The sequence below is a fragment of the Cupressus sempervirens genome, chromosome 6 (assembly GCF_028749045.1).
Source record: "Cupressus sempervirens isolate cs-2001-9-10 chromosome 6, ASM2874904v1, whole genome shotgun sequence".
NCBI classification, from domain to species: domain Eukaryota; kingdom Viridiplantae; phylum Streptophyta; class Pinopsida; order Cupressales; family Cupressaceae; genus Cupressus; species Cupressus sempervirens.
The window spans coordinates 429138448-429154650 of record NC_143123.1 but is presented as its reverse complement, the minus strand read 5'-3'; the positions used below and the strand labels follow the sequence as shown (position 1 = coordinate 429154650).

The 16203-nt window shown below is 34.8% G+C and overlaps 1 protein-coding gene across 2 annotated transcripts in view; it reads left to right on the top strand.

Annotated features, from left to right (window-relative positions):
* Positions 1–12184: 12184 nt before the first annotated feature.
* The window catches only part of LOC149552876 (ubiquitin carboxyl-terminal hydrolase 9-like), a 91258-nt gene continuing 87239 nt past the window's right edge, over positions 12185–16203 (top strand). For both annotated transcript variants that reach the window (XM_089788415.1, XM_089788414.1), the window contains exon 1: positions 12185–12500. In XM_089788415.1, the coding sequence (XP_089644541.1) occupies positions 12436–12500 (65 nt within the window). In that variant the 5' untranslated portion in view covers positions 12185–12435. The remainder of the gene's footprint in view (positions 12501–16203) is intronic.

Sequence of the window (16203 nt, the reverse complement as noted above, 5' to 3'; positions counted from 1 at the left end):
ATTCAGAGATTCTAAAATATTCTTGTTTTAATTCAGCATCCCGGAAAAGCAAAAAAATGAATCTATCAGAATAGTGTGAAATACTTACCTGGCGACCATAGAGAGCCTCCAACCAATCAACTAGCTAATAAAGCTCTGCTTTAGGGTCGTTCCAATAAGCAAAGAGGTCAAAATCCTGACAATCATGCCAACATTCCTCACTCTCTTTATTACTAATAATGAGAACATTTTCTCTGTTGTCTTCGTAGAAAGGTTGAGAAAGCTTAGTGTAAGCTTGATTTGTCTAGAGATGTAAAGGCTCCCTTCTGTGCAGCGACATATAAATAGACGGTGAATGCAGATAAGCAATATCTAACTGAGTTGTTGGTGAAGCATCGCTTGGGAGGAATTCAAAACCCTTCTGCCTTAAATAAAAGGAATTCAAGTTTTGATATGCGTATTTGGTAGCATTATAAACATAGATTTGTCTGTCTAAGCTCTCTATTATATGAATACTTGGCTTGATTTTCCTCTGGGAGTCTAATGTTTGGCATAGTGGAAGTTGTTTAGGGCATCGAGTGACCAAATTTTCAATCTTCTCAGCATGTTGGTCTGCCAGCAGGGCAAATGTATTTGACAATACGACCCTAGAATGCCCTGTAAACCTAGACTTGAAGCTCTGGATCTATGTATCTGAGCCATTCCTATTCTGCAATGGAAAAAATCCTTGTTTTCTCCACTTTAAATTTCATTTTGCCAAACGCTTGCTAGAATTATGAGTGTTCGAATACACTTTGTTGCCCTTTTTTCGCTGCCTACCATTTTTCTAATTTTAATAATATTTATTTAAAATAATATTTATTTAATAAATTACAAGTTTTGGAGAATGGATTTTTGTTTTAAACAAATAAGTTATAATTAGATTTTTATTGTTAAATCTAATATTGATTTGATTAAATGATCATTATGAACTTTTAGAGATACATTTTAAAATGAAGTACAAAAACTTGAACCTCGTTGTTTAATAAAAAAAGTTTGTTTTCAAAACCAAACAAAATCTATGAAACTACATTGCAATGATGTATGTTTTCTTTTGTGTTGGGTTTGGGGTTGACTTAGAGTATTGACTAGTTTTGGATGTCTACCAGAGGCCTGAGAGTTACTATTTTCTTCGTGATGTCATATGATGTCATGGTTTTGTAATGTGATCTTTGAGTTAGGAGTCAATTTCTATATGGTGATTGTATTGGTGAAATTTGTGAGTTTCATTTAGATATATTTATGTGCCTTCCAGTTGCTTGTTTAAGAATTGATGTGTGTATTATGATCTTATGAGACCTTTTGTTATTTTTAACTTGGGGTAGGTTGTCATTATGTTTTTTGGGAAGTGGCTTGCAATGGAGGTCGAAGCCCTAAAGAGGCTGACTGGGTAACCCATTGTAGGTTATTTTAATAAGTGATAATATTTCATTAAATGAGTATTAAAATGAATTAAAAAGACTTGGTGCTTTTTCCTTGCCCATGCCTCGAGTGCTAGTACAAGCTAGGATGAGAGTAGAGAGGATGTTTAGTTGTGACCTTTCCTTGTTAGTATTCCTTATTTATACGAAAGGAGACTGATGCCACATAGATTCACTAGGGGGTCAGAGTCTAGAGAGGTTGTCAAGGTAACCTTAGAGTTTACTCATGTGATGACACATGCCCACTTACATAGTAGATTTCCTACGTGTCTTTGTTGTCTCTGGGTTTAGATGTCATTTGTGTCTTGGTACCTTTGAGATAGATTGCTATCAGGTTTTTCCTTGACCTAGATGTTGGATTTGACTTTTGGGATTGATATACGTGTGAGACTTGAGATTATCTCCTCAACATGGAGGGAGTGGGCCATTTAGGTTCCACGAGGTTGGGTGGTAGTGCTTTTTACTTATACCATTGAGATCCGACAATTTGATGTCAATGATGGATGTCCTTATGTAGTTAGTACTATCTTTGTGATCATGTATTATGATGTATAGTTATATTATGTTGTATTGTATCCGATTTTTAGAGTTACTATGAGATGATGCATTTTATCCTTGATGTATATTCTTTGAGCTTTTCATACCCTGTGACTTGTACAGTGGATGATTATGCATTCTGGTTATGCCAAGTGGCATATTATGTAAAAGATATTATTGGAATTGTACTTGTAATAATTCTTTGATGTGAATTTGTTGTGTATCAGATTTAGTATTAATAAAACTTAATTATATATGTGATTTAATGTCATGGGACCCTTAAGAGATGTAATTTGTTTATGATGGTTATATGTATGTGAGTTATTGCTTCTACTATTTTATCCCTTGTTGTTGTTATCTTTATAAAAAAAAAAGTTTGGCAAACTTAGTAAAACTTTAGGTTAATTTCTTCTGGGTTCCTTGGCAGGGTATTACACTTGTGAAGAAAATGATAAATGTGATTTGAAATGCCTTGTAAGGTCATCAAGACTGCTCAAAACACTAGTATATATATCTCTATACAACCTCTATACAACCCCTCCTCATATCTCATAATGGACTCTCTAAGTTTATACATCTTTGTTGTAGAGAACTGAAATGTACTTACTAAATTAGGAGTGTGAGGATCAATATGCGGTGCAATGACGTGTGGTCCCTAACCTCGATCCTGACCTTGACCTTGACTTTGATCCCCAGGTACTTCATCCTCATGTACATCTTGAGTTACATAATCTCTATTGTGTGTGGCCATTTAGGGGTAACATGTGACCCAAATGTTAAAAATAAGTACTCGAGTACAAATTAGAAGTGCATGTACTATGAAAATTGATATTAAAATCTAAAGTTTTATGTATTTTTAATTTACAAGTACACATTTATTTATTTTTAAATATGCTAGGACAATCTAAGGATGTATTTATGGGTCTTAGGGTTCTTTAGGGATCATATGTGTCATAAGTGGGCCTAAGGGTCATGTATATGTCTATGATATGTGACATATGTGTTTCATAAGGGTCATCTATGTCATATGTGTCACATGTGTCATAAGTGGACCATACATGTCTTAGAATGCCTTAAGGGGTAGTAGGTGTCATAAGTAGTTGAAAGGGATCCTCGTATGCTTAAAGGTTACTTGAGTTCTACAATGGGTTCTCGTATGTATTAATGAAACCAAATATATAACATGGATGGGTCCTAAGATATGTTAAGGTACATTAATGGGTTTGATGGGTCCTAGGGGGTCCAACATGTTGTAAGGGATGGATAAGGGTCCTAGAATACCTTAAGGGGTTGTATGCATCATAAGTGGTCAAAAGGGATTCCGATTCATTTCTTGAAGATACCTGAGTGCAAAATTAGGAAAAGAGTCGAATCAATAGATGTGACGATGTGAGATTCACTTTTGTCACATCAATATCTTCATTTTTCAAAGGGAAAAGAGTCAAATCAACAAATGTTTCACCAACTGCATCATCTATTTGGTCACATAAAATGGATGAGATGAACCCACTTCATCTATTAGGAGGAACATTTTGAAAACTTAAAGTATGTTCTTTAATTTTTTTTAAAAACTGATAGTGGAGATCAAATTTGATATCATTATGACAACAACAAATTTTAAAAGCTTTGTTTAACCTCACATAATACAGCTTCAATCTTTAAAACAGTGTTTGCCCAATCTTTATAGTACGATTTGAACTACAAAATGAGACAAACATTTCATGTTATATTGTGTCCAACCAATGTTTTGTATGATGTTCATAGTCATTGTCTCCAACCTTGCATCTGATAACATCTTTAGTGTTTTATGAAGGACAAGTATTATCATTCCAAAATGATATTACCAAATTCTTGATTTTATCCTCAATACTATCTAAATGAGGAGCTTTGTACATAATTTCTCAGTTTCCTTCAAACGTGCTATCATCTAAAAACATTCTTCTCTTAACATCTTTTGATATTATTTTTAAACTAAAACCAATCTGAGTTGAAATTTAAGTTTTTTTTCTTTTTGTTTTGAGGTATAATGATACCAACAATGGATGTCAACATAACTCTTCTTATGATAGTTTTATCTTTAATTTGTGATTTCTTCCCTATAGAGCCGAAACATTTCCTAAGATTTTCAATAATATTACTTTGCATGTTAGAAATTTTTCTTTTTTTGATATTGTGTCTACACCCAACAATTTTAATGTCTCTTGCAACTTTTTTCCTATGAGAATAAGAGAAAGTAATTGGGCTTATTCAAGTGTTTCAAGATTATCATTTTTTGTCATTATTTCTCTTTCTATCTATTCAATACCTCTTCTTAGGAAGACTTAAGGGTTTAATATCAAGTGATCTCAATTTCTCTACATCCATTATAAGTAAATGATCTAAGTTTTTATAAGTGATTTTTTTCTTTATAATTTGAGCTATTTTACATGTTTATCGATACCTATAAGAGCAACCAGTCTTGACTCTTCTCCAACTTCCATCACTTAAGCTTTTGTACCATCTTATCTCAAACATTCTCCAAAATCCATTTGTTCGACTTGGTTTGACCCTCTTGCCTAGGCTTTTGCTTCATCTTGTAATTATTAGTTGTGATTTACATGCATGAAACTAAATCAAATTAGAACAAACTAAAGAAAAATAAAGCGTGTAATCCGTTCGAACATAATGATGGGGCATATGTATTTATAGATGCATACCTTCTTTTTATCAGTGTTTGTATGCTAATGATGCTTCACAATTTATTTGCTCTCCATCAGGTGAACTTTTTCTTGTAAATTCAGTATATCTTCCCTTTTGATGTCTCATCGTCGTGCTTCAAAAAACCTCTTTTGAAAAAATTATCGAATACAATGTACACTTGCTTCCCTCATAAAATTATTGTCTAGATTTTTCTCTTCTAAAATAATGGATTAAAGCAATTTTGAATTGTTTTTAAAAATAAACAAACAACTCTTAATTTTAAAAATAAAATAAAAGAAATAAAAGCCCTGACTAGGGGTTGAGCAAATACCCACTGACCAAAAACTAGTCACATTAAAGCTTATTGATTTTTGCTTGGGAGGGTTCACTTGAAGCCCCCTTTTAGGAAAAGGGAGTCCTACTTTGTAACCGATATGACCATACAAATTTTACTTGTTTCCACAATTTTGTCTTTGGAGGACCTTATTGTTATTTGATGTTGTGGGTTTTGTTTCTTTCTCTTGACTTTTTTCTATCCTTATTTATTTAAAGGTTGCTATCATCTTATGGACTTTTCCCACACTTTTTCACCATAAAATACCCCTTCACTTTGAGAGTTCTGTTTGGAATTATGTCCCAATGGAAGCATGAGGAGTTTGCTGAGATGACATAGTGCTGGTAGAAATAAGTAATATTGGTTCCTTCACACTAGGTGAAGGGAAATGAATTGTCTTTGTATCTATTGGATGGGTGTGGATTTGATCCATGTCATCAGGCATATCAAGATGAATGATGTAGTGTTGCAACTCAACCACAACCCACCAAAAAGGTGTTGAAATAATGGGTGTTGCACACATTGCATAATATTGTTATATTGTATTATTTTATTATGTAATGTTGCACCTAGGATCACCTACATGGATGTGCAACATGTAAAGATTCCCCTGGGATATACTTGATGAGTTGTATTGTAACATTGTGATAATATTTGATGTAATTTTTTAATGTTGGGGAAAATAAATTTAATGTCCAATATCAAATGTGGGGTCAATGGGTTAGGTAGCACATGGTTTATCTAATACCACTTGGTGATTTTGTGGGACTTACAACTATATAAGAAGCCGCAAGGGTAGTTGTAAAGACAAGACAAAAAGGGAAAAAGGGAAAAAGGAAAGTCGAGAAAGACTAGACTTGACAGGTTAGTCAAGAGAGCATTTGTGAAGATTGGAAGCATGACATGGGATGTGTAGATTTGTGCTTATTCGCATAGATTGTTTGGTTGTGGCTATGGCTTTGAAGGCTTCCACGGTTGTATTGCAATGATTTTTTGTTGAATAGTGCATGGTGATGGATGCTTTTGAAGGTTGGGTTTTTTCCCTCAATGAGGGTTTCCCAGAGTATATCTTGTGTCACATTTTTGTGGGTACATTGTCTATTCTCTTGCATGTGGATTTAAATTACATATTTATTTCAGGTCTATTATGGATTATGTGGAAATAGTTAAATTTTCCTTGAGATCTATTAGATTTCCACAATCCATGCTAATGATTTCAAGTTTCTAGATTTGATTGTGTATAGTTTTTTCTACATCAACATTTTAGATCATACTACATGATCCATCATCAGGATATTCTTTTTTCTCTAGCATCCTAATGATGGATCATGTAGTATGATCCGAAACATTGATGTAAAAAAACTATACACAATCAAATCTAGAAACTTGAAAGCATATATTTTCCTTGCTAGTTTCCTTACAAGTGGTATTAGAGCTATGATTTTATTGTTGTAATTGTAGACTGAATCCATGGTGATGTATGAGAGGATAAAAGAAAGATCAGGATATATGAGTTTCATAGGTTGTTTATTGCAGATCTAATGGTTTTGGATTTGCTTTTATGATGGGATGTTGGCAAATTTTGAGCATGTGAAATTGTTGGTCTAAAGGTTTTTTTGGATGTTTCATTTAAATGGGGTTTTTAGGGGGGGGGGGGGGGGGGGATCTTGCAAAAATGACCTCTTAGGCAAAAATAGATCTCACCATTGAATCCAGGTTGGTTTTTCCATAAATATCAATATATAATATGCCCTATTTTGGCCATGTTGAGATAAAATGCAAGAGTTTTTTAGTTTTAGCCCATGACAACCGTCAAATTTAATCCCATCAAAAATTTTGTCTAAAAATAAATAAATAAAATAAATTGTAGTGATAACGGTAAAAAGTCTGCCTAGGTAAAATGACCATAAGGTTTGCTCAAGATATCAGATTTTGGACTTCTTATAGTTGTTGAAAAGCTAATTTAGAGCACTACAACTTGCTACAGGTTTTATTTTATGAATTTTACAGTTTTTTAGGTTTTAAGAGCCCAAAAGTTGGATTTTATTTATTTTGAGTATAAATTAGAGCATAACTTGGGCATACAAAGTCAGATTTTGGACTTTGAATAGTCAACATAAAGCTCTTGGAGAGCTCTACACATTGGTTTAGATTTGGTGTAGGTTTGACATGGTTTATTAGGTAATATATTGACCTGAATGGTTTATGATATATATTACCCATGGTAACATTGTGAGTTTATGACATTGTATGTTTTGCAGATTTGAGATTTGATGTCATTGTATACTCAAGTTATATTTCAGATTGGTCTCATGATGATATGGTTATCAGTGTTTATTTTGGATATGTATGATGACTTCTTGGGTCTACAAGTTGTGTAGTGTTGTAAATGGTAAGTACTTAAAATTTGTATTTATGGCTTGGATATGGGTTGTATTTGCCCATTGATCTTTTATTATTGATGCATATTCAGATTCGTGACTTGGTTTTGGGTTGTCTATGCCCTTAGTCACATGATTTTATGATTTATCTACATGTAAAAGGGATGAGATGTTATTACCATGTACAGTTATGGTGGAGGATTGTGGTTGAATATTTCATGCTGACAAGTTGGACACGTTGAGAGTTATATGCTCAATTCATAGATGTGATCATGGTGACATGTTTTTTGGCATGCCATGATTGGATATACAAGTAATTAATTGGTGTTTATTTTCTTAGATTCTTAATTTGGTTATGGAAGTATATATTCTCGGTTGAGGATTATGGTTATTTGGTTTCTTTTGAGGAGCTTAGGATGTGCACTTTGATTTCTTTGATGGTTTGATGCCTTGGTTAATTCTCATGCTTAGAGGATGGTTTTTCATCATGATGTCATGGATAGCTTGGATACATAGTTTCATGGGAGCTTGTGAGAGTGATGAGGTGGTAATGCAGGATTAATTCCTGGTTTGGTTTGTATCTTCTTGGTTTGGAGATCTTGCTCTTACTTGCACTTGACAATTTGGTTGTGTGTGTAGATTTGAAGGATCTTCATACAGGAGGTGAATTTTATGATGTCATTGGTGACTTGGTACCACGATTGAGTGGAAGTTGTTGACATTGATATATTTATTGAGTGTTTGCAAATGTTTAACATTTGCATGGTGTACTTGTTATCTTCATGGTGTGTGGAGATGGTTCTTCATGGTGTCTGAAGAAGGTTACATTTTGAGGACTCACAGGGTTCTTGGTAAAGGTGTGGTTTATGCTTTCTTTTGACATGTTATCCTTGGTGTTACGATGGTTTCATTATTATGTCATGGTAAACTCTTGATACATGTTTAGAGTTTTGACATTTTATGGTATATTCATATGGAGCATGTTATATTTTTGGTTGAGATGGTTTAGGTCATGTTGACATGTTTATGTTCCTGTGGCCATGGTTGGAACTTTGACATTGATCTTGGTTTATTTTCTTGGTATTGAGTACATTAATCATTTGTTGGATACTTCATGATATTGCTATGTTGCATTTGGAGTTGGCATGGATTGATTGGTTATAGGTGATCATGGATGCTTAGAGATGGTGATGATGTTGATTTCTCTTGGATTAAAGAAGTATTTGTTGGGATAGATCATGGTTTCAACATTAAGTCTGAGGGACACTCGCCTGATATGGACTTGAGAGGAGATTGTTCTTAGATGAGTCTTGGTTGGAGACTTAGATATCTTGATGAGCATTCTCATTCCCCACTCTTGGTCTACTTGACAGTTTACTACTTGAGAGGTATAGCCCATTGTTTCTCTCAGGTGCAGTATGTTTATGCTTGTCTTTCATGGATATGGATCTTGAGCCATGATACATGAGTTAGTTATGGAGGGTTGATTTGAGAGATGGTTTAGCACTGGTTATCTCTTTGTGCAGTTTGGGAGATGGTTTTATATTAGGCATATTCCGTGTATTAGGAACGATTATTCCTAGGTTTAGGAATGGTTTACGAGTTTGATCTTCTTGTGAGAGACTTACATCCATGATTAGTTATATGGTATGGTTTGGATGTTGTTGTGGCTTCTTGGTTGGGGTTTAATGGAGGAGATCATACTTGCATACTTTACATCTAGAGGTGTGCGTAGAAGGACATGATACAAATTATGATCTACATGGTTTCTCTTTGGTATTGGTTGTCTTCCTAGATGTTTAGTTTCACTTATATTAGATTTGAGAGATTGTTTAGAACTTGTGATCAGTAGTTTGTGTTCATGTATGTCATGTGAGAGATAACATGGTTATTTCTTTATCTCTTTCCTTTGTTGGTCGTGGAGAACTTGGGAGATTGTTGGAGACTTGTTACGAGAGTTGATCTTGCATATTATTGATTGTTTATGTATTGTAGATGTCCTTGATGCTACATGGATTCACTTCTATAATATGTCGTGAGTGAATTGGTTATAGTTTTGACATTATCTTTTGTAGTGGGAGCTTCTAGGTGTATATGTGGTAGGCATTGCTCTTGAGGCTTGTGATTGCAGGTTACAAATTGGACATGTTGATGATGTGAGATTCTATTATGGGTTACGTGGCAATGGTTATATTTTGCTTGCTAATTTCCTTACAAAAGGTTTACTTGATGATGGATGAATCCCCTTCTCATGGGTATGCAATTTTTTACATTGGGATGTGAAGTGGTTTGATTTAAAACGTCTCTTTCATCATAAGGCAATTTAAAAATATTTTATAGTTGCCCCTTAAATTTATTTACCACCTTCAACAAAATCTCTATAGAGAGGCCATTAGATAAATCCATCTTGACACATATTCAAGTACAATAAAAATTATAATAATCGATAGTTCCTTAGAAGTGCAATAATACTTTCCATGCCAATCTAATGGCCGTAAGAAATCTAGTTTCAAAAATTGTATGGGATGATAAGGTAAATGCAACCATAAATTGATTGTAGTGAAGATTTCTATTCACATATTGTAAGAGGTGAACTAGGATTTCATTAATAGAAAATATCCTTGAAAGATCTATGGCTTGCCTTCCAACACCAACTCCTTATCTTCTTGAGAATCAAATTCTAGATGAAGAACACATTGGCATAGAGGCAATATATATTTTATTTCTTTGAAACCCAAGTATGTAAGGCACACAATTTTGGCTAAATCTTTGAGAATCTGCAAGTTAGGGTATGATCATGTAATAAACCCTCCCCGTTGCGAGCAAAATCATCTAATAAACTTTGAGAATCATAATAAGGGTTACACTAGAAGCAAGTAGTTATATCAATCAAAATTACCAAATTTTTGGGAGATATGCTCATGGTCGAGGAGCCCTCGTAGCTATTATTGACAACCTAGAAGCTTTATTGCAACACCTCCTTGATGTTTCTTTGGCCTCTAAATGATAAATGTCTTGCCTCAATAGATGAAAGATGCATGTCATAATTTTTGGTGGATGTGCAACAAATAACACATGTGAATAATTGTTATTGTTGTTGAACATCATTGATAGCATGCTCTTGACCAAGCAAGTTGTAGTCATATACATCCATCTCCCTTGCACCCAACAAACCACTAGAGTAAGTTAAGTCTTTACAATAATAGTTAGTGAGCAAGCATTCAAAACAAGAGTATAAAATATGTTTTTGCCATAATCTACAGGTTGCCTCCCTCAATTTGTTTTCCACCTCGACCAAAAAATTGTGCAAGAAGCCCATTGGATAAATCCATCTCAATCCATATTCAAGCACAAATGTAATTTTGATAATTGACAATTCCTTTGAATTGCAATAATACTTTCTTGTCCCATTCCCAATGGCTCACAAGCAATTTAGTTCCCATAATTATTTGGAAAGATAATGCAAGCACACCCATAAATAGGTTTTAGGGACAATCCTATTCACAATTCAAAAGAGGGAAGCCAAGCTTTTATAGTAAGCAACTATCCATGGTTTGTTTTCCAACATCAACTTCTTATCTTTATGAGAATACAATTCTTGGATGAAGAACCCCTTAGCACAAGGGTAGTACATATTTCTCCCTCCATATATTCTTTCCATTCCTTTGAAACCTAAGAGTACAAATCACATAACAATAACCAAATCTCTGTTAATTGACAAATTAGGGCATTATCCTATAGATGACCTTTCTCACCGTTTGCAAAATCATCCAAACAAATTTTAAGAATCATATTTGAGGGGCCAACTGTAAGTGGCGAGTCTTGTTGAACAACACTACTAAAACCTGAGGAGTTTCACTCACCAGAGAAACCCTTGAAGCCCTTGTTTACGACCCATAAACCATGACACAACACATTCTTGAAATTTTTGTGGCATTTGATCAACAAATTCCTTGTCGCATTAGACTAAACATGTAGGTTACTGTTTGGCAGAGACACACCAAACAACATGGGTTGGGATGTAAGCCTCTCATTGTTGAACACCATTAGTAATGAACCCTAGATTAAGTGATTGGGATATTATGACAATCATCTTCCTTGTACCCAACAAAACATCATGACCATCTTGAATTTATACACTAACAATTCACAAATAAACATTCAAAACATACAAAATGAACTATAAAATAAGCTATCATATATTATTATTATTGTATTTCAATTATTCATAAAATTCAATTAAAAATACACATAAATACATACATACACATGCATATCTAATTTACTAAATTTTTTTTTTTCTTATAATTTTATTTGGAAACATTAATTTTTTTTTTTCTTATAACTTTATTTGGAAACATTAATTGGTGAACTTTTCAATAATTTATGTAAGCGTAATGAAATCACCACACTGCCATTATAATTATCTCCCAACGTAAAAACTAGAGAAACATTTAAAAATTAAATCCCCAAACTTCCTCATCAAAATCAGAAGAAACTAAATTATTCAGATATTTATCATCACACAAACTAAAATCTATATGTCCGTTAAATAGACGAACATCAAAATCATAATAAGAAAATTTAAACTGAAAGAAATAGCAAAAAATAAAACAATAGACACACGTACATAAAATTAGAGTCAGTGACAGCCTGCGCTACAAATGAGATGTCCACACATCACTTTCATTGCCACGTGATCGCGAAGAGGTCATTCCCAACCGTTAGATTAACGAAAACAGCGCGGAACTTACCGCAAGAGAAACAAAACATCACGAAGCAACTACTTATTTCAGGAAAAAGCAGCCTCCATTGTTGGCCCTTGGAAAATCATTAAGCTTTGTCGGGGAGGACTGCAGAGGAGAAATCTAGGCCGTCCATTTCGAGCAACGGTAGCCGTCCATTCCAAATCAACAAATATAACTTACCTATCATTCTCATAGACGGTTCTTCTCCTCCTCCTCGGCTCGTGTGGACGCCAAAAAGCTATACAATTCATTTCACTGGACAGGTGCCGAGATCTGCTTATATATTTGATGCCGGCTACCTAGGAAGGTCTAGTGGAATGGAGGAACAATTTGCAGGTGGAGCCATGAAGGAGGCCGCTGGGGTTTACATTGTTAATTACAGGTGCGCCCTCCCGTTTTCGTTTTCTCAATTTCGTTCTTTCTAATGGTCTCTTCTTAATCATTGACCGGAATTCGGTAGTTTTCTTTCGTTATTTCGAAAATTTGTACCCTGTGAAATAACCTAGAAACCAGAAGCCACGTCTCAATTCTTTCACATTTTGTTTTGGCAGTTGTTATTTGCTAGACACCAGATTAAGATTAGTTAGACTGAAAATTGAGTAATCTGATAAGTCTTATTTCTGGCCCATATGTTGTTTTGGTGATCAATATTGTCTGACAAGGGCCTTCAATTATGCCTCTCTTAATCGTTGCCATGCTGGATTCGTCCTGTGATTATCGATGTCAACGGGAAATGGATAAATTATTAGAGTAGATCTATTTAGATTCGCTCTCCAATTTATCTTTTTTTTTTTTGAAAGGATGTCTTATTTATCAGGATAAAATAATTCCAGTAATTGTACAGTTTATGCTATTACTTTTTTAAACCACTTGCAGCGCATTTTTTAAGTGAAGAGAGTTTTGTATCTTTTGGTACAAGATTAATGCCAATGGGAATCATGTTGATATGTGTTTGACGTATTGCCCATCTTGTACATACAGTGAATTAAAACTGATTCTTAAAAATTAACATAAGAGCAATTCTTGCGCACCGTACTGTTAAATGCTATGGTTGGAGGGAAGTAAGGTTGCACAATCTATCAAACTATCTACAAATCCTGCATCGAAAAACTTTCTAGAAATTATCTACATTCCAAAAAACTTTGTACAAACTATATTTCTTTACTATGAAATATCTTCCATGACCTGTTTTCCTTTAATTTACCCTTATTCACCAGTTAGCGAGCAATGGTGACTAATTTGTGTTCAGTATGAATAACTGGAATTTGTATTTGTCAATTTCAATTTACGGAACTAGGTAATTTTATAGTGTATTCTTCAACTTGACGTTTAATCATGAATTATGAATTTATCTGGGAAAATCAGGTTTAGGCCAACTCTTGTCAATAGCAAATTTCAGCTTTTGGATACATTCAATAATATTTCAGCGACCCAGCTATTTTAGTGTTTTCCGTTTAGTGCATCGTTGAGTTTGCTATTACAGCATGTTATTTGTTGTGCTATACTGGATATGACCGAGCTACAGTAAATTCTACATTCTGGGCTGAAAACATGACGGAGACAGCCACACATTCCAGGATTACAAGGCCTCCTGTGAACCAAAAAAAATGCCAATGAATAGCAAGAAAGTAAGAAATACAGCAAGCAGAAGTTAGAATTGAGGCAGTTTCAGTAGCAACAGAGGAACCTTGCTGGAGGGTGAATATGCAGAGACAGGTCATGAGAAGGATGAAAATCCTTACTTAAAACTCAAGAAATTGGCCTTGATCTCTCTTCTTGAGTGAGAGGCACATATGGTATATGCAAAAAATGCAGAAAAGCAATGCAAGAAGTGGCTGATCTTGGCCTCAATGCTGACATAATGAGTGTACAGATGAAGGTAGACAAACAGTACAGAAGGGCACACGCAAATGATAAATGTGATGATTATTATTAAAACTGATGTACGCACTTTAAATAATTTGTTAAGTTGGTTTATATGGACTTGTATGTGTGTTGACTGGATAAAGCCGATAACAGGTAAACTTTCCTAGAACTGAGCTCACAAAATCACCACATATTTTAATAATGTCCATGCTGTCAGTGAGGTTTCAATGTTTTTTTTAAAGGTTGTAAACTCTTTTGATCTGGACCTGTGAACTGGCGAGGTCCCAAACAAGGGACCTCACCCCCAATACAAGCATTCAACAGTTACACCCTAGTGGAATTTGAATCTTGCTGGCAAGAACAATGCTACAATTTGATCATTACACCATGTGAATGTCAGAGGCTCCAATGAATTGAAACCCCCTTCAGGTTTTGTAATTTTCTTCTTGTGAATGTGGCCAATGAACTGAGTCAACTGTACTTTAGGATACTTAAAATGATGTACATAACTACAAGATATAAGATGTCTTTGGTCACTGTCCATCAATAAATGTATGTCTTATCTAATTTCTTTCATGTTGTGTCTTTCCTACCGAAGGGGCTTCTTGTCGCTTCCTTTATGAATTATTACTAGGATGGGTGTGTACAATTGAATCCATTGCTAGATCATTTGTTAAGTTCAGAAAGTGCATTAGCACCTTTGTTACAAACCTGGTTATATCCACTTTAACTTGAGAAAACCTTGGAAAGATTTGAAGACCGAAACTATTGAAAAATATGAAACCGAAGCTGTAAACTTTGGAACCTGTCAAAAATGAAAGCAGAAATCTTAAAAAAAAATGTAAAATCTGAAAAATGCTGAAATATCATAAAATTGAACAGTTTCTTTCAAATACGATAATGAAGAATAAATATGAAAGGGCTAATGTAGGTGAAATATCACTGTTGCATGGAGACATGTCTGCAATCCCCTGGATGCACCCCTGGCACCATATGCCTTGGTCTTCAATCACAGGAGATCATGAATTGGGTCTCCTGAAGATTCCTGCTGCCTATGCAAAAGGTGCTATTTCCCACACAAATAAACCAAAAAACCTAAACACTGAAAATTAATCCCACCAGAAAGCTGGACAATAAACACAGTGCAGAAATGAAAACCAGAGCCAATGCTGGCTAGGAGCCAACACAAGCCAACGGGACCACAAGTCTTTGCCATTTTGCTATTTGCAGTTCGATGTAAAATTCAAAAGATATGCATATTTTCTATATTCTTGCTACTGTTCTTTCCATTCCTTTATGCAGGTGTGGGTGAATTCTACTAGATCCTTGAGAATCAAGAATATCCCTTTGATAATACATTTTCTTTCTTCATTCTTGTGAGTGTGCTTATATTCATGTTCTCATATATATTCTATGTTCACATTCTCATATATTTAATTACACAGAATAGCAAATGGATTTGCAGTGTTGGTTTGGGACCTTGCTTTCAGCCTTGTAGGCCTTGTCGAGTTTGATTGATTTGTATGAAGTTTCCTTTGCTTTTGATGGATGTTGTTGTTCTAGATTAAATCAGTGCTACTTTTTCCTATAGATCTTGATTGTTATTTTGTTTCAATCAGTGAAACCATTGGTTTTATTAATCTACAGTAAAATGATTTTACATAAATTTTGTCATATAAACCAGCCTTCCTGCATTGTAACAGCACTGTCAGCCCTACACCCAGCCATTACAAAATTTACCTTTCCCTGGCATGCCAAAATGTCCCAGCCCATCCCCTTCCTGCAAGACCACTATCCCCAAATTATCCCAAAATTGGGCATTTAACAGCCCAAATCATTCCAGGTACAAAATATCAAAATGCCATTATATATGGCAGTTGGAGGTTTTAAACTTACATGCATTACTGCTGTAACTAAACCATCTTTCAGTAAGTTCTAAAGAAAAGGGTGTCTGGTCCTGAAAGGCTTGGGCCTTGCCCTTCGCATCAGCTACCTGTGCCTTCACTGGTTCATTGATCCAAAAGTTCAGGAGCCTGAAGGACAGTGCCTATGTTCCTTTGTGTTTCTTTCCTTCTGCCACAACCACACCATAGCTTCTCATTCTTGCAAGTACGTCAACAAGCACTCCCCAACCTCCGTTTCTGATCTGATGTCCTCTCTCAAGCCCTTTGCACTCCAAATAATGAAGTAATTCAGTCCATCCTCCCTTGGCTCCACTA